Source organism: Colletotrichum graminicola (assembly GCF_000149035.1).
Source record: "Colletotrichum graminicola M1.001 genomic scaffold supercont1.30, whole genome shotgun sequence".
Lineage (NCBI taxonomy): Eukaryota > Fungi > Ascomycota > Sordariomycetes > Glomerellales > Glomerellaceae > Colletotrichum > Colletotrichum graminicola.
In genome coordinates, this window is record NW_007361034.1 from 185,728 (window position 1) to 203,149 (window position 17,422).

Sequence of the window (17,422 nt, forward strand, 5' to 3'; positions counted from 1 at the left end):
GTTATTATTGGTGATGCCAAGCTTATGTTCAATCTTCAAGTCCAAGATGAATCAGTCGTCGTCGTGGATGATGAGCCCAGCAGGCTGGGCAGCTTCCCCTGATGTAGTCTCCGTGTCCTTGGTTTCTCCGTTCCCATCCTTGGCATCATTGCCCTTGCCTGTCGGCGCCGTTACCTTCACGTCGGGGACAGCGCCACCGGGACCCTTCGCGGCGAGATGTTTTTTCCCTTTTTGCTTTTTCTTCTCCCGCCTCTCGCGATTCTTCCTTGTGCGCTCCTCGTCGCGGGCAGCGCGCTCGGCCTTTAGGCGCTCAAACTCCTCGTTTTCTTTCTCCTGTTTGACCTCCTCGTCCATGGCACGTAGACGGTCATACTCGCGGCGGCGGCTGGCTTTGTAAACGTGGAACTCGCCGGAGCCCGCGCCGGCACTGGAGCCCTGGACGTTTGTGACAATCTCGGGAGGCGTGGCGACGGCACGCTTAGCAACAGCCCCAGGGGCGGGGGGGAGGCGGATCTCCTGGTCGGGTTTGGAGAAGAGGGACTCGAGGCGTTTGGCATGCTCGGTGACGGGCGTCAGAGCACGCTTCTTTGTCGGGCGACGCGAGCGCGGGTCGGCCGAGGTGGGGATTGACTCGGGGCCCTCGCCGGACATGGCGGTTGTATTTTTATTTTTATTTTTTATTTTTGGAGTGTTCGATAGCAGGTTGGTTTTGCGGGGTGCTGCCGTTGGCTCGGGGCTGTTAGGCTAAGATTGGAGTCGAATGATGATGGGCCGAGGCTGGATGCGGCTGGATACGGAATGAGCTGATTCCTATGAGGACCGAGGTGTTTGGGATATGTGGTGCGATATGACTGCCCAGATGCCCCACTCGTGTTCCCATAGGTGATGGATGGTAAGACGCGTGCAGTTGTGAGAGGAAACGGCAAAGATTGGCGCTTGTAGAGTGGCTGTGAAGGATCTTTGCTGAGAGTGGTCGGTCGGCGGCTAGGAGAGCTCCGGGGGTGGCGGCGGCGATCGGCGGGCGGCTGTAGTTCAAATGTCTGCTCCGGGAAAGGCTGAAGCGAGCGACTACGTGGAATGGTTGGGGTGATGTGTGGGTGAGGTGGGGGAAACCACCGAGAGACGATGCTTGGAATGGGGCGGTCCTGGGCAACGTGTCTATGGAAGCCTGCAAGCAGCTGATTGTCCAGAGGCCACGCCGGAAAAGGATGTAGGTTAGCGCGTACAAAGTGTAAGGGGTTGGTCCGGCGGCGGCAAGTCGACAATTAACATTTGGCATGAGAGACAAAGAGGGAAAAAAAAAAAAAGGTTGAGCAGACTGCAGCAGCCAAACATCCAACAGAACCCCTGCCGTTACCATTCGCCATTTGTAGCCCGGCCCAATCTCTAAGTGGTGCTGCACGTTGTATCACAAGGCAAATACATTACGAGTAAATGGGTAGGGACTCTGTACGGAGTAGTGTACTAGACATACCTGGGTTAGGTAGTGTATAATGGGAAAATTCTGGACGATTGCACGACAGTGATGCCGTAAGCTTCGTCGCGGATCAGAAGGCCAGTGCGCCAATCAGGGGGGCGGTCCATTCCTTGTCTCAAGGCATCAGCTCGAGCCCCCTTCCGGCGTCCGGTTGGCTGCCATATTCGTTGAGATCCTTGGGTGTACCCCGCTGGAGAGCAACACTTTGGGAGCCGGGCAAGGGGTCGCCCGATGGAACAGGCTGCGTTGGAATGGAGAAGGGGGTCGGCCATGTCGCTGGGATAAATGACAGGGCTTCCGATTCAAGAACTTGTGTGCGTGTGGGCGTTTTGACTGTCATAGGCCTTGGGTGGGAAGAGGGGTCCTTTCTCGTGTATGTGAGAAATCGCCATGCCACCAAAATGACGGCCAAAAATACCTGGCACACGAGGGGGTTGGAGACCACGCCGTCGATTGATGTACAGGACTATCTGCCTATTGTGGTTCTATAGGTACCTATCTAAGCTAAGCCAAATACCTACACATCGGGCCAGACTTGTGACTGCATTCCATCCCACCTGAACAACTCCTTGCTACGCCTTGCGTTCCTTGCACCTCCAGCCCAAACTTAACCTTTCTCAACCTACTCAACCCGTTGGTCAGAGACATCTGCGCACTACTAAAGCAGGCACATCCCCCTCCCGTCTGTGCCCCCGCCGAAAGTTAAGGTTAGCATAAAGCGACACATACAACGGCAGCCCCAGCACCCGCAGCCCTCCATCAGAGTCTCTAGCCTCTGCCCTGCCCAGCCTCATTTCTCTCCTTACATAGTACGCTTCCCCGATCGAACAAGGTTCCCAACGCTACGATTTGCGACTCCAAGTTTGCTGAGCTCTGAATGACCTGTGAAATAAGACACCCTCATCTCCTATCCCACCAGCCTTCGCGTCCTTCTCGCTACATCTTCTCGGCTACCGATTACAAATCGCCACAGGCACCATGGCTAAACCAAGGCTTATCATTCTCATCCGGCACGCTCAGTCCGAGGGCAACAGTATGTTTCTCTGTCTAGGCATCCGCTCCTACGGCTAACCTTGTACCTAAGAGAACCGCGAAATCCACCAGACGATCCCCGATCACCGAGTGAAGCTTACACAAGACGGTTGGCAACAAGCCCACGATGCCGGGCGCCGTCTGCGCAAGCTGCTGCGCGCCGACGACACCCTCCACTTCTTTACGTCGCCTTACCGCCGTACCCGCGAGACAACTGAGGGCATCCTGTCGACGCTGACGTCCGACGAGGAGGATCCCTCGCCCTTCAAGCGATCCAATATCAAGGTATACGAAGAGCCTCGTCTACGTGAGCAGGACTTCGGCAACTTTCAGCCCTGCTCCGCGGAAATGGAGCGCATGTGGCAGGAACGCGCCGACTACGGACACTTCTTTTATCGTATCCCCAACGGTGAGAGCGCCGCAGACGCCTACGACAGAGTTAGCGGCTTCAATGAAAGTCTGTGGCGCCAGTTTGGCGAGGACGACTTCGCCAGCGTCTGTGTCTTGGGTGAGTTGCGTGATTCTTGATGGGGGATGCGTGCTGACTATCTAGTGACACACGGGCTCATGTCACGCGTCTTCCTCATGAAGTGGTATCACTTCACCGTCGAATACTTCGAGGACCTGCGTAACGTCAATCACTGCGAGTTCCTCATCATGCGCAAGCAAGAAGAGAGCGGCAAATACATTCTCGAAAACAAACTCCGAACCTGGTCGGAACTGCGGAAGGAACGAGCTCTGCTCAAGGAGAAGGAAGACAAGGAGCGGAGCGAGGAGGGGCGATCGACCAAGGATGCCAAAGCGGGGACCCTTCTCGAACGCAGTAAGACATTTATCGTCACGCGGCGTTGGGGTGGCTGTCCTAACGGGTGTAACCACAAGAATCACTACCAGAGACGTGATGACCTGGAAGCCCTCCGCCAGACGGACGAGGTCACCTCCAACGGGACAGTTGGCAACGGTTACTCCCGGCGGCAGTCCCCCGCGCCCCGGAGACAACTCAAGCGGTGCGAGCAGGGCTACACTTCAGACGAAGGAACCGACGGTGATGGTCGGCCACCGCAAATTGATATCACCCGCGCGCGTCAAGAGGTCGTCTCGTCACCCGACGGTACGCCATCGTTTATCTCCGCCGAAGACCGTCGTCTGCGGGGTATGGTCTCACCGCATCTGCATGTCGGCCGCGACTTTGGCGGCACATACTCAGGACACACGTCGATTGCTGGTAGCGATACGGACTCGTCGGAGGAGGAAGGGCACCGGCACGAGATAACTACTGTCACCAAGATCAGGGTCATCTCGAACAGCGATATCTCTGAGGAGACCAACACTAGAACCAACAACATAGTCAGCCCGGCCACCGGGACCGCGACACCGACCACTGAGGACGAGCAGCCCAACGAGAACAACGCACACGGGATGCGGAGAGGGGCACGCGCCAACCGTCTTGGCGACACCCATAGTAGCGACCTGGGCTCCGAGGCGGACGAGGACGAACTTGCGCGGGCCGAGAAAGAGGACAGGAGTATACAGGGAAGTGTTTATTGATGGGGTTATTGGCGTCTGAGGGGCATATTAAGGCCAGGGTGGGTTTCCTTAGGCTCATCCGGACTGGGGCCTGTATAAGATGTGCAGTCTGCATGCATGGTACTTGACGTACCAATCTGTCACGGGGTAACTTCATCAATGATAGCGCCTAGCTTTTCTGGTCTGTTTGGGGTTACGACACGAGGAGGATATACCTAGATTGCATGGCACGAATAGACAAAAAGGCAGACATGACAATGCCAGGAATGGAAATTATTAGAACCGCAAGGTTTGTTCTATGAGGCTTGCAGTTTGCGATGCGGACGGTGCCCTTTAGCGTCGTCTTTGAGTTTCGCCCGCTTATTCTCCTATGTGTGTTTTCATCATGATGACTTCCACTGAACCGTTTTCCATGTTTCATGATTAACAAGCCCCTTCCTGCCGGGTCAACGTCGTTTCCGGCCTGAACGCGATTGTTCCAACATACACACACGCACAGTAATTTGGGCAGTAGTCCTGGAATAGGGTAGATTGAACCTCGTGAAATGATAACCTCATCGGGGTGGTCTCTCAGCAACGCCCAGAGCATCGATGATGGACTTGCTTTTTGCCAGTGGTAATTGTCTGCTTAATCCGGGGGTCGGCGAGGTTAAAAGGGTATTGCTAAGGGTGGCTGGGCCAGACCTCCATGTTTACTAACATCGAACATCTACCCCTGCTCGTGGCAGTGACGTGTAAGTCATGAGGACCTGCCCAACATCGTCCATAGCCGCTCGGTCGGCACATACTTCATTTTATGTCTGATTAGAGGTGGGATAAACTGAATGTACTACTTAAACCAAAATACGGTAGATACCAAAGGGCACGAACAATAGGAGCTTCCGACGTTCACAACTTCCAAGCGACTGGCTACCTACGTGCTACCTACCTAGGTCTGGGTAGCCTCTGGAGGTATGCGTGATTTCGTACAATGATATGGCTGGGGCGCGGTCCACCTGCCAGTGCCCCAGCAAGACCGCCAGAGGCCGCCCACCACAGACAGCCCAAGCAGATGACCCAAGAAGGTGGCTGCTGGGTAACTTCAGCGACTCTGCTGTGGCTGTGCCAGTTGTTCGTCATCACGAAAGCAGGCAGTGAATAAGGACTTCGCATACAAAGTCTGTCGTCTGACTCTTTCGTTCTCGATTGGGCTTGATCATCTATAGGGCCAACGAGGCGACCAGGAGGCGCATTTTAGTCACATTACATCTCATCTTCATTCACAGACTTGTCCTTGTCAAACTTGACCCCACCAGCGCCCAACTCTTACCCACCTAACCTCACCTAAGGCATAAGGGATAATACCTATCCATATCGACTCGGTTGCTCTGGTGGCGTCGGCTTGTTGCCCAACTGTAGCCAAGCACATCTGGGCTGCTGTTATGAAAAGGAGTACGTTCAGCGGCACTCGGACTTGCTGGACTGGGTATATCCAGTCGGCCAGCTGATCGATGCTGCTACGTAGGGTATACTAACCTGGTTGAGTTGGACAAATTTACCACGCGTCCATGCCCTCACGGCGGATATCTCAGCCACTTCATGTCCGTACGCCGATTTCCCAAATAAATATTGGATAGCCAAGCATTTAGCCCTCGCAACGCTGGGATACTCCTGCCCATTTCAAGACCAACTCGCGCATGTCTGTGCCTGTGTCAGTATTGATTGTGGCTGCACTTTATCCGAGCCTCTCTAGAGCGCAGCACTGGACCCTTCTGCAACCTTATAAGACCCTAAACTCCTGGACCTGGCCTTTGGCCTGGAGCACCCACCTTGTACCGATACGCAGTAGCCCAATACGTCCACCACCGATCCGTAAGGTGCAGTATCCATACATACCTACATCCGCATCCTCCCCCGCCGATTCTAGCATCCAACACCACACGCCCAACTCTTGTCGATTCTTCCACACCGCATCCTTACCCTCTGCGCGTGCTGACTTTCCTATCTCACGTCCTAGTAACTCGACGACTCCCGTATTTTCTCTGATGGCAGGGCCGGCCTCACCGGGCACCGAGGGCCCCACGTTCGCCCCGCCGCATCTCCCTGCTGGCTGGATTGCCCAGTGGGATGGTTCGAGCAAGAAGTATTACTTCGTGCAGCTTTCTACCGGCGTATCGCAATGGGAGACCCCGACCGATGCCGCGCCCACAGGCGCGACGCCTTCACAGCCCTCTGATCATCCTTATGGCGTTCCGCAGCCCGAGGTCATTACTCATCCTGACGGCAGCCAGACGGTGCGCCATGCCGATGGCACTCTCGAGCCCGTCAACCCCTCTTTGCCCCCTGACACCACAAGCACGAGGGGTATCGATGGTCCGACGGGAGACCGTGGACTCGGAGTATGTTACTCTCGGCCCTCTACCTCTTTGCCCACATGTATCTTGGTACTTTGTGCGGTGTTTGTCGCATTTGAGTTCTACTGATGTGATGTTCCGTTGCTGACTCGTTCATCTTTTCAGAGCATGGCAATGAACGCGCTTCTCGGAGGCAAAAACTCGAACCACGGCTCCTCGGGTAATCATAACGGCTCCAGCCCCCTCGGGGGCCTCGCCAGCCAGTTGATGAGCGGCATTGGCGGGCATAGCAACGGCCAAGGAGGTAGTAGCAGCGGAGGCAAGAGTTCATTGGGCAAAATCGGCAGCTCTTTAGCTTCAAGTCTCCTTGCGGGCGGGAACAAGCCGCATCAGGCGCAACAGCAAAACTACCATGGTAGCCAGTCCTCAGGCCACCAACAGCAACATGGAGGCCTTGCTGGCTCCCTTATGGGAGGCGTGGCTAACATGTTTGGTGGCGGCAAGCAAAGTCACGGTGTATGTTGGAGAGGATAATCGCATTCAGCATCCATTACTGACTTCATCCTCCAGGGCAATGATTTCGGATACTCCAACAACGCTTCTGGTGGTGGTGGTGGTGGTGGCGGCGGCGGCGGCGGCGGCTACACCGGCCAGGCTCCTCCCACTTCGTACCAGCCTCCTGGTTCCTCTGCGCACAACCAGCACTCGTCTACGCCATCAAGTGGTTCCTACCACTCGCCAGCGCCGAACCAGGGCCAGAACCACGGACAGCAGTCATATCCTCCGCCGCCTAATCAGTACCCTCCTTCGCCGAACCATGGCCAACCTCACCACAATTCCTCGTACGGCGCGCCAGCTCAACAGTCACACTCTCAGTCATACCCGCCTCCGCCTGCCGGTGGACCTTCGTACGGCCAGCAGCCTAGTTATGGTGCGCCGCTAAACCAACAGCACCAACAGCAGCCACAGTATGGAGGATACAACCCAGCAACATACGGCGGCGCCGCCCCTCAAGGCCCTCCGGCTGGAGGATACCCAAGTCAAGCATCATACGGCAGCAACCCGTCTCAGCAGACCCCTAATTACGGCAACCACTACTGAGCGCTGAGACTGCATTATAGTCGAACGGCCCTGCAGAGCCAGGCACGGCATGACACGATTTTCGAGGTCTTTCCTGCGCCTGAGCTCTGGCACTTGTATGTATGGATAAACATGCTCAAGGGAAATGCAGGGCGTGCCTGCTGAGAAGGCACTAAGACTGAATATCCCCCTTTCAAATCCTTGGCTGCTTTTGGGCAGGGGTGCGCGACGAGTGTTGAATGTCTGTTAAGTGCAAGAAAGCATGGTATCATTTGTACGCAGTGGATTTCCTGTCGTTAGAACTTGTTTACGTTTCGAGCAAAACATGAATGCATGGAGAAGGCGACGCGATACGGTAGTTTCGTGTTCATAGCCTCTTCTTCTTCTTTTCCGCGGACTTGCCTTCTGCGGCGAGCACAGGTTGAATCCAAACAAGAATGCGTCTAGATAGAAACCAAGCCAAGATCGCCACGGCGACGATGTAAACAACGGTGGGCAGTAGTGACCGTGGTAAAGCATTGAGCAAGAACGGGTCGAGAATAAGGTCAACGCTGACAGGCTCGGCTTGAGCGATGAGTGTGGCATTGTCCGTGAAGTAGTTAGCTGCCGCCAGAACTCGGAGAAAGAGCAGCGAGGCTTCATGCTCGTGCGTCTTTTTTTGCATTAGCTTGTCCCCAGCGCCAGAGTTGTCTTGTTCGAGCTGGCGGGAAAACGCGTAGGTCGCCAATGACGAAATCAGTTCAGGTGTATCCCACACAGTAGATAAATCAAAAACATCGAGTGTGAAAGTTGTGGGTTGCTGTCTGTAATGAGCATATGATGGCAGATGACACGTGCAGTTTTCGTCTTACTGTCGCCGCCCAGCAAACTCTCAGCTCGTAACGCTGGCCTTGACTAAGGTCATTGAGCAGTAACCAAGTAGTCGTTCCCGAGGGCGCGTCCTCAGATGGAAATGCAGCCTTGAGGTCGAGTCGCTTGATCCAATCATCAGGTGTGAGAACATCCAGCCGAAGGTCCTCAATGGTCGGCGGCATGTTCGGCACGTTTATCGTGTCTGGGCCAAGGAAGATGACCTTTTCGGTGTTGGCGTGGGCAACGTCTCGGCAGAAGGCCAGAATCAAGCCGGTGGCGAAGATTAGTCGCATGTTGAAGCTGCTTTTGTTCACCTTTTTCCCCCGGTCAAGATCGAGAAGAAATTCGCCTGCCTAGATTAGCGTCGGGATGGGGGACAGTAACTGTTGTTGGTGTTGATGGTGACTAGGAATCATGTGTGGTGAAGCTGTCTGATGATGAAGGTGGGTAAAGCTAGGGAGTAGTACAGAGTACATTACATTTGGCAACGCACCCACCTCTTCGCGAAGGTGGGCAGTGAGATACAGACAGGGGCTTGAATGGGCTAGCTGGCATCGGCGGTTCGGTCTGCACTTTGAAGCTGCCTGGCCCTTCACACTATTCGTTCCTCCCTTTCTCTCAAGGTGCTTCCGGGTACACATCGTCCTGCCTGTAGATGGCTTAGGCCTTGGACTTCAATGAAACAAGAAACAAGAGACAGCTTTGGAAATCACGGCAGGCATTGTTCCCGCCGCCACGGTTCGCCGATGGGTCCGTTTCCACAGCTTGGTTGGTATGTAAACTACATGAACTAGTATTCCTGCATCCGAGAGCCTTGGGAAGTGAACCGGATCCCCCTTTTTACCTGCTGGGGTTGTCGCCTTGGGTCTGGTTTGAAGAAGCACAGCCTCGGCCGAGATTAACAACCTATTGGATAAGATTTGGCTGATATTTGAGGAGATCACCCTAAGCTGGCTCATAAATCCGATGTGCAACAACATTCCAGATCAGACTAGCCAGGCTGTGCTTCTCGCCTTCTCGCTCACTCGATGAGAGGCTACTCTTTCTTCAGCGGGTGTTTACTATGCTCATCCCTCCCTGCATCGCTACCCTATTTGGGCACACGTACATGGCGCAAAAAGATGCCTTGGGTTACTTGGCTTAAAGATACCGTTCCGGCGCTTCCTTGGTCCTGGCCTTTTAGGCGGGTGTTTTGCTTTTCTTCCACTTTCTTTCGTGTGTTTCTTCGCCTCATGTACTGCAAGCTGTCACTGATAGGTACTTAGTCGGTATGGATCGGGGCCAGCGAAGTGCGGTGTACGGATACCTTGCCCGCCAATGGCAGGCGGGCCCGCAGAACGCTTTCACAGTGCTAGAGGTTCCTAGCGCAAAAACGGGCCCTGTGCCTGTCGAGTCCCCGCAGGAGAGCCAATAAGACACCCCCGGTGCCTCCCATTGTGCGTCCTGCTATTCGCCAGTCTTGCCATTGACAACAGACGTGGGCCGATGCGCTTACCAATTTGGGGCCGCTCATATCAACAAACCTTCGCTGCACGGCCCCTGGCGCACCAAATTTCGTACCCGACCCTGGTCTCCTCACCTATCCGTACAGTGTCCTTCTACGTCCTGAGGTCTCCAGTCTTGGAAGCGCCAGCCAGCACCAAGCACCACCACTGCCGCCGCCGCCAGAAAACACACAAGCACGAGCCGGCCAGCACCTATTATTCTTTCTCTGCACTTTGTCAGGCCTAACCCAACCTTTTCAACCTCCTGTCCGACATCCTCTCGCGATAGCTGCGAAGTCAACTTTTTTGCTTGCTTCCCACCTCCTCGAGTCTTGCCTCTTTGCTGCTGCTCCCTCTTCCAGTCGCTAGCCTTTTGCACCCTCGTCTCTCAACCGCCATCATGCGTGAGGTCATCAGCATCAACGGTAAGCACACCCCCATTTGTTTTGATCCCCTGACCCCACGCGTGCTGCTCTGCTTCACCGCATCGTGACCACCCGTTGCTTGTTTGCCCTCATTGCCTTCAACTACCACGACTATATACCTGGTATTCATCTCTGCATACTTACTGACTTCGTTGTTTAGTCGGTCAGGCTGGTTGCCAGATCGCTAACTCCTGCTGGGAGGTATGTTTACATCTGTTTACTCGATACCACACCGTCGCCGAGTCGAGCCATGAACCTGCCTATCTCGACGACACTCGTTCGGCTTCGCTTGCTCACGGATTCGATGACTAACCCCCTCTTGTCTGTAGCTTTACTGCCTCGAGCACGGTATCCAGGTAAGCTAACTGCATCACTCATTTATATGCCCAGGATTCTAACTAGCGTCTCTCTGCCAGCCCGATGGATACTTGACCGAGGAGCGTAAGGCAGCTGACCCTGACCATGGCTTCAGCACCTTCTTCTCCGAGACTGGTATGGTTTGGCCCGACGAGCCATGAAGCATGAACCATTTGCTGATACAATTCCACTTATTAGGCCAGGGCAAGTACGTCCCCCGTGCCATCTACTGCGATTTGGAGCCCAATGTTGTCGACGAGGTCCGCACCGGCCCCTACCGTGGTCTCTTCCATCCCGAGCACATGATTACTGGCAAGGAGGATGCTTCCAACAACTACGCTCGTGGCCATTACACCGTCGGCAAGGAGCTCATTGACCAGGTCCTCGACAAGGTCCGCCGCGTCGCCGATAACTGTGTCGGTCTTCAGGGCTTCCTCGTCTTCCACTCCTTCGGTGGTGGTACTGGCTCTGGTTTCGGTGCCCTCCTCATGGAGCGCCTGTCCGTCGACTACGGCAAGAAGAGCAAGCTCGAGTTCTGTGTCTACCCCGCCCCTCAGACCGCTACCTCCGTCGTCGAGCCTTACAACTCTATCCTTACTACCCACACCACCCTGGAGCATTCTGACTGCTCATTCATGGTCGACAACGAGGCCATCTACGACATCTGCCGTCGCAACCTGGGTCTTGAGCGCCCCAACTACGAGAACCTTAACCGCTTGATTGCCCAGGGTAAGCTTCAGCCTCTTTCCAACTTCTACCCAGGCTCGCATATTAACAAATGGACGCAGTCGTTTCTTCCATCACCGCCTCCCTCCGCTTCGATGGTTCCCTTAACGTCGATTTGAACGAGTTCCAGACCAACTTGGTTCCCTACCCCCGTATTCACTTCCCTCTCGTCGCCTACGCGCCTATGATCTCGGCCGCCAAGGCCGCCCACGAGGCCAACTCCGTTCAGGAGATGACGATGTCCTGCTTCGAGCCCAACAACCAGATGGTCAAGTGCGACCCCCGCCACGGCAAGTACATGGCCACCTGCTTGCTGTACCGCGGTGATGTCGTTCCCAACGATGCTCACGCCGCTGTCGCGACTCTCAAGACCAAGCGCACCATTCAGTTCGTCGACTGGTGCCCCACTGGCTTCAAGCTCGGTATCTGCTACCAGGCTCCCCAGATGGTGCCCAACGGTGACCTCGCCAAGGTCAGCCGTGCTGTGTAAGTTCTGGCCGTGCTCTCCGCACATGCCGAAGATGTTTTGCTAACGAAGTTAATAGGTGCATGCTCTCTAATACCACAGCCATTGCCGAGGCTTGGTCCGCTCTGTCGACCAAGTTCGATCTCATGTACTCCAAGCGTGCCTTCGTCCACTGGTATGTTGGTGAGGGTATGGAGGAGGGTGAATTCTCCGAGGCTCGTGAGGATCTCGCCGCACTGGAGCGCGATTACGAGGAGGTTGCAGCCGACTCTCTTGAGGGCGAGGAGGGTCTTGAGGCAGAGTACTAAGAGGTGTATGTCTTGGCGATTGGATGCGGATTAAGTTGCGATGCAACACCCCGATTATTCTTGGGGCGCTGGCTCCGATGTCACGGGTCTTCGCGTTGAAGCAGTCCTCTGGGCCCAAAGGCGTGTTTACTTCAGTTGTTAGAGAGAGAAAAGATAGCCAACTTTAATGCTACGGGGATGAATCAATCAAGTTCCAAATTGTATATTGTGTACCTCGTCGCACTCCATGTTTCCCACATAAAAGTTTTGTCATATATGCGATTTATGTACGGTGTGCTCAAAAAGACGGTTCTGCAGATGATGCACCAGATTTGTTGAAAAAGTCCATGTCTTTCCTTCATATTGGACTCTGTGTCCGTAAATGGTGTTGGTCATCAAGGAACGTCTTGAGCACGAAGCCTACCTAGGTAGGAGTCGGGTGTGTAGGTCAGAGCTTACTTATTATGGGCCCCGTTTATTAAATCATAGCAGAACAAGAGGTACGTACCTCTTCAGGGTACCTGGGTAGGTGGCTGTAGGTGGCTTGGCTTTCATTGCGAATTGGCCAGCCTGATGACCTTCTCCGGCAGAGCCGTCCACAGTCGATCTACCTACCTTCACTACGGAACCAGCGTCCAAACGCAAGTTTCCTTCTTTACAACTCTCTCTGGGATCAAAGGGCCGGGCACAGCATCCGTGCACAAAGTAAGTTACCATCTGGATCATCTCCTCGTTACTGACTGTGATTGACGATTGATTCTAATCTATTATTTCCTGGTAACAGACTCACGGTCGATCACCCCCAGCGACCCCCCCCCCCCCCCCCCCAGAGGCTGTATCAAACCCGACCGACGACAACCGATATCTCCCCAATCACCTGAACCCAATATCACACCAACCTGCGCAGCACGACTACTCCTACTACACTGATCTTGAAGCCTCCAACATGTCGGCCGAGGGCGTTGATGCGGGTAAGTTGCTATTTTGAAATAAACAAGGTGCCTGCGCGCGCAGGATGTACAAGAGGATGGGGTGCTGACAACAGTCGTCTCATAGCGGCGCCGAACCTCAACCTAACCCCTGAAGAGAAACGTCTTTATGGCCAACTATTCCGCCAAGCCGATACCGAAAGTGTAGGTGTCGTTACTGGCGAAACCGCCGTCAAGTTCTTCGAGAAGACTCGGTTGGATTCTAGAGTACTTGGAGAGGTAGGGACAAATACCACTAACTTCCCGAATCAGCCATGGTAGCTGATGCAAACGATGACAGATATGGCAAATTGCAGATAAGGAGAACCGGGGCTTTCTGACCCCAGCCGGCTTCGGGCTTGTGTTGAGGCTCATCGGCCATGCGCAAGCCGGACGTGAGCCAACTACCGAGATAGCCCTCCAACCGGGACCGCTGCCCCGCTTCGATAGCATGCCTCCTCCGGCCGGTCTTACGTCTCCCACCGCCCCTCCCGCCGTTCCTCTGCAAGCCCAAAGTACCGGTGGAGGCCCTATCAGAATCCCGCCCCTGACACCCGAGAAAGTCAGTCAATATGCCGGGTTGTTTGAACGCCAACCGTTACAGGCGGGCAACCTCCTACCGGGCGACGCAGCCAAATCCATCTTCGAAAAGTCAGGACTACCGACCGAGGTGCTTGGGAGAATCTGGCAACTGGCCGACACTGAGCAGCGTGGCGCTCTGGTCTTGACCGAGTTCGTCATTGCTATGCATCTCCTCACATCCATGAAAACGGGCGCTCTCAGAGGCCTTCCTAATATCCTCCCAGCGGCTCTGTACGAGGCCGCAACTCGGCGCGGGCCTACCGCACCTAGACAATCGCCCACTGGCACCGGACCCATTTCTGCCATTCCTAGGCAACTCAGCGGCTCAGCTCAATTTCGTGCCGGGAGTCCCCTTGGACGGCCACCCATTACAGCGCAAACAACTGGCACTCCCGCAAGCGACTGGCTCATCACTCCCGATGACAAGGCACGTTTCGATGTCCTTTACAACGATCTGGACAAGACTCATAAGGGTTTTATCACCGGCGAGGAGGCTGTTCCTTTCCTTAGCCAGTCGAACCTACCAGAAGACGCCTTGGCTCAGATCTGGGATCTCGCAGACATCAACTCTGAGGGCCGGTTGAACAGAGATACTTTTGCCGTCGCCATGTACCTCATTCGGCAGCAGCGAATGAGACGAGACGGTTCAGTTTCTCTTCCGACGACGGTGCCCGCCAACTTGATTCCGCCTAGTATGCGGACCCAGGCGCGTCCCCAAACCTCAGGCTCGCCTTTTGATGCTCCTCCCCAGCCTCAACCACCTGCCCCAGCACCCCCTCCGGCTCCCAAGTCTGCTCTTGATGACTTGTTTGGCCTTGACACACCGCCTGCCCCAGCCCCGGCTCAGGTTGCTCTGTCGACGGGTGGTTCAAATGCGAACGACCCGTTCGGCTCGGGCTCGGCTGTTCTCACACCTTCTTCTCCCATCCGACCCTCGCCTACTGGAACTCAGTTCAAGCCGTTTGTGCCTTCATCGTCTTTCGGGCGTGGACTCACTGTACACTCTACAGGAGACTCAAACTCTGGCAAACCTCCCGCTCCCTCGGCATCCGAAGACCTTCTGGGAGATGGCGACCCTGAGGTCAGCAAAAAGCTGACCAACGAAACTGCCGAGCTTGCGAACCTGTCCAACCAGGTTGGCTCGCTGTCTAAGCAGATGCAGGAGGTTCAAGGCCAGCGGACTACGACGCAAAATGAGCTCAATCAAGCCAATTCACAGAAGAAGAACTTCGAGCAGCGCTTGGCGCAGCTCCGTACCTTGTACGAGAAGGAAGCTAAAGACGTCGAGGCTCTCCAGGTACAACTAAATACCTCGAGAAACGAGACAAAGAAGCTTCAGGCCGAGTGCATGGCGTTGGATGGCACCTACAGAGACTTGCAGACCCAACACCAGCAAGTTTATCTTGGACTGCAGGCTGACCAGGCAGAAAACGCAAAGCTGAAGGAAACGATCCGCACTCTCAACGCCGAGATTGCCAAGCTCAAGTCTCAAACCGAGAAGCTCAGGTCCGAAGCGCGGCAGCAAAAGGGACTTGTTGCTATCAACAAGAAGCAGTCGGCGACTAATGAGGGTGAGCGTGACAAGCTCCAGACTGAACTGAGCGATCTTTCCAAGAACAACGAGGAGCTCTCTCGTCAGGCGAACACTAGTTCTCCGATCGCATCGTCGGCTCAGGTCGCAAGTCCTACACCATCGACTGCCAGTGGGAACAACCCCTTTTTTAGGAGAACGGGCAGTACTGACATCATGGGCTCCTTCGGGTCGCCGCCGCCTGTCAAGCCCTCCAGCGTTGACAAGTCCTTTGACGATGTCTTTGGGCCAGCATTCCCTCCTGCCGGGTCTAGCAGCACCCCGCCACCCGCCACATCCTTCAAACCGCAACACACAGGTGCGTCGACTGCTAGCTTGGGCTCGTTCTCGACACCTCCCGTACCCACATCACCCAATGTCAGTCGTCAAGCTACCCTTACGGCCGAGCCTCCCGCCCCTCCAGAGTCGAGGCAGATCAGCTCGAGCTTCCTCCCGTTTGCCGACGCAAGCGAATCTCTCAGCTCCTCTCGGGCTGTTTCGCCGCCCGCCTCTCGGGCCGAGGGTAGTGAAACTCCTCAGGCCAACTCGCTGCCTGGAGCTTTTCCCCTCGAGGTCGCGGCAACAGGCCAGAGCACGGACTCGGCGTCGACCGCGAGCAATAAGGAGCCCGCAGTCCAAGGCGATACAAAGCCCTCGGGCAACGGCGTTGCAGTTGCACCTAACAAGGCTGCGGTTGACTCTGACCCGTTTGCAGCCATGGGTTCAAATGATGCCAAGGCTGATTTTGATGATGCTTTTGCTAGCTTTACCAGTGCGCACAAGAGCTCGGTAGGTTCTGGTGCTGACGCAAACAAATCCTCCTCAGCTTTCGATTCTGAGTTTCCGCCCATCTCAGAGCTTGACCGCGAAGACGATGATTCGGACACTGCAAGCGAGGGCGGCGGGTTTGGCGGTGGTTTTGATGACGACTTCGCCCCAGCGTCCCCTCAGGCAAAGAAGACCGAAGCACCCGAAGAGGACAAGGAGGCTACTTCCCCCCCTCCTGCTCCCGTGGTTGAGGACGTGTCTGCGTCCGAGCCAACTGCTGCCGTAGCTGCTAGCTCTGAGGTCTCGGAAACTCCAGTTGCACCAGCGGCTTCAGCTGCACAGCCTGCCGCACCCAAGGCAAAATCGTCTTTCGACGACCTTGACGATGAATTCGAAGGCCTTGAGGATGCCAAGGAGGGCTCGGCCGACGACGACTTCCAGACGATCTCTAGGTCCGGCCTGGACGATTTCAATCCCGTCTTCGACAGTAGTCCGCCACCTAGTCAGGCCAAGACCGAGTCCACGGCGTTTGGGCATGAGAGCAGCTATGACTTTGGATCGGTCTCGCCGAACCCCGCCGCTGGTGGCAACGCCGGCGCATCGGCTAAGGGTACAGGAGCCTCTGAGGCGCAGGACTGGGATGCCATCTTTGCTAGTCTCGATTCACCCAGCGACGCCAACGCGAACCCCACCGCAAGTGCTCCCGCTCTTGTTCCCCCGGCTACAGAGACTCGTCCGGCCCCCGGCCGAGCTCTTACCCAGTCGAGCGAGCACGACGACCCGATCCTGAAGAACCTCACTAGCATGGGTTACTCGAGAGAGGACGCCATCCTCGCTCTAGAGAAGTATGACTACAACTTGGAGAGGGTAAGTTGATGCCTCCAAAAGCGTTATCTCCCATCGTGCTTATGGAACTGACGGGTTTCCCTTAGGCTGCCAACTATCTTGCAAGCCAGTCGTGATGTTGGCGGCGAGACCATGAATCGAATGAGAGAACAAACACGCAACTGGATTTTCTTGTGGCGAGGCAGAGTGGTATAAAAAGCCCTATGTTAGCAAGCGTCTTGATTTTCCTCGCTTGGCCTAGACGAGATACCTTGATGCTTCAAAGTTGTCGAGATCCTTTCCCGCCCCCTTAAGCCAGGCCACCTCAGCTTTCCTTTGGACTATGACGGGCCTGGCAACTAATATGTGTATGTAGGGTGTACATGTTTGACACAACACTAGCATAGCAACGTTGCCAATTTTATCATCTTTTAACTTTATACTTATTTTGTTTATGTGTTCTTGATCCTCCGGTTATGTCTCATATCCATCGGTGATTTTGTTGCTGGTGCAATTTGTGGTCCTGTTTCCTTTACCCTAAGTAATTGCAAAGACACTTTCACATAGTAGAACGGGTCCATTCATATAGACACACTGTAACTGCACCGTATGCAGTGAATCGTGATCTTCGATTCTTCATTGTGTGGACACGTCACTCTATTG

The 17,422-nt window shown here is 55.0% G+C and overlaps 6 protein-coding genes across 6 annotated transcripts; 4 read left to right on the top strand and 2 right to left on the bottom strand.

Annotated features, from left to right (window-relative positions):
- Positions 1-51: 51 nt before the first annotated feature.
- On the bottom strand, positions 52-651 carry GLRG_07327 (uncharacterized protein; the record flags this gene model as incomplete). Its single annotated transcript, XM_008098012.1, has 1 exon — positions 52-651. One exon carries the CDS (start codon positions 649-651, stop codon positions 52-54), a length of 600 nt encoding a protein of 199 aa, XP_008096203.1.
- A 1,804-nt stretch (positions 652-2,455) lies between these two features.
- On the top strand, positions 2,456-4,057 carry GLRG_07328 (phosphoglycerate mutase; the record flags this gene model as incomplete). Its single annotated transcript, XM_008098013.1, has 3 exons — positions 2,456-2,510; positions 2,562-3,017; positions 3,063-4,057. The coding sequence occupies 3 exons, from the start codon at positions 2,456-2,458 to the stop codon at positions 4,055-4,057; spliced, it is 1,506 nt and encodes a 501-aa protein (XP_008096204.1).
- A 2,003-nt stretch (positions 4,058-6,060) lies between these two features.
- Positions 6,061-7,470, top strand: GLRG_07329 (WW domain-containing protein; the record flags this gene model as incomplete). The annotated part of the gene is made up of 3 exons (XM_008098014.1): positions 6,061-6,414; positions 6,535-6,885; positions 6,940-7,470. 3 exons carry the CDS (start codon positions 6,061-6,063, stop codon positions 7,468-7,470), a joined length of 1,236 nt encoding a protein of 411 aa, XP_008096205.1.
- A 346-nt stretch (positions 7,471-7,816) lies between these two features.
- On the bottom strand, positions 7,817-8,594 carry GLRG_07330 (uncharacterized protein; the record flags this gene model as incomplete). Its single annotated transcript, XM_008098015.1, has 2 exons — positions 7,817-8,248; positions 8,301-8,594. 2 exons carry the CDS (start codon positions 8,592-8,594, stop codon positions 7,817-7,819), a joined length of 726 nt encoding a protein of 241 aa, XP_008096206.1.
- Positions 8,595-10,185: 1,591 nt separating this feature from the next.
- GLRG_07331 (tubulin/FtsZ family protein) lies at positions 10,186-12,067 on the top strand (the record flags this gene model as incomplete). The annotated part of the gene is made up of 6 exons (XM_008098016.1): positions 10,186-10,210; positions 10,371-10,411; positions 10,627-10,702; positions 10,766-11,296; positions 11,356-11,779; positions 11,839-12,067. The coding sequence occupies 6 exons, from the start codon at positions 10,186-10,188 to the stop codon at positions 12,065-12,067; spliced, it is 1,326 nt and encodes a 441-aa protein (XP_008096207.1).
- Positions 12,068-12,992: 925 nt separating this feature from the next.
- GLRG_07332 (UBA/TS-N domain-containing protein) lies at positions 12,993-16,896 on the top strand (the record flags this gene model as incomplete). The annotated part of the gene is made up of 4 exons (XM_008098017.1): positions 12,993-13,017; positions 13,103-13,254; positions 13,316-16,801; positions 16,867-16,896. 4 exons carry the CDS (start codon positions 12,993-12,995, stop codon positions 16,894-16,896), a joined length of 3,693 nt encoding a protein of 1,230 aa, XP_008096208.1.
- Positions 16,897-17,422: the final 526 nt, after the last annotated feature.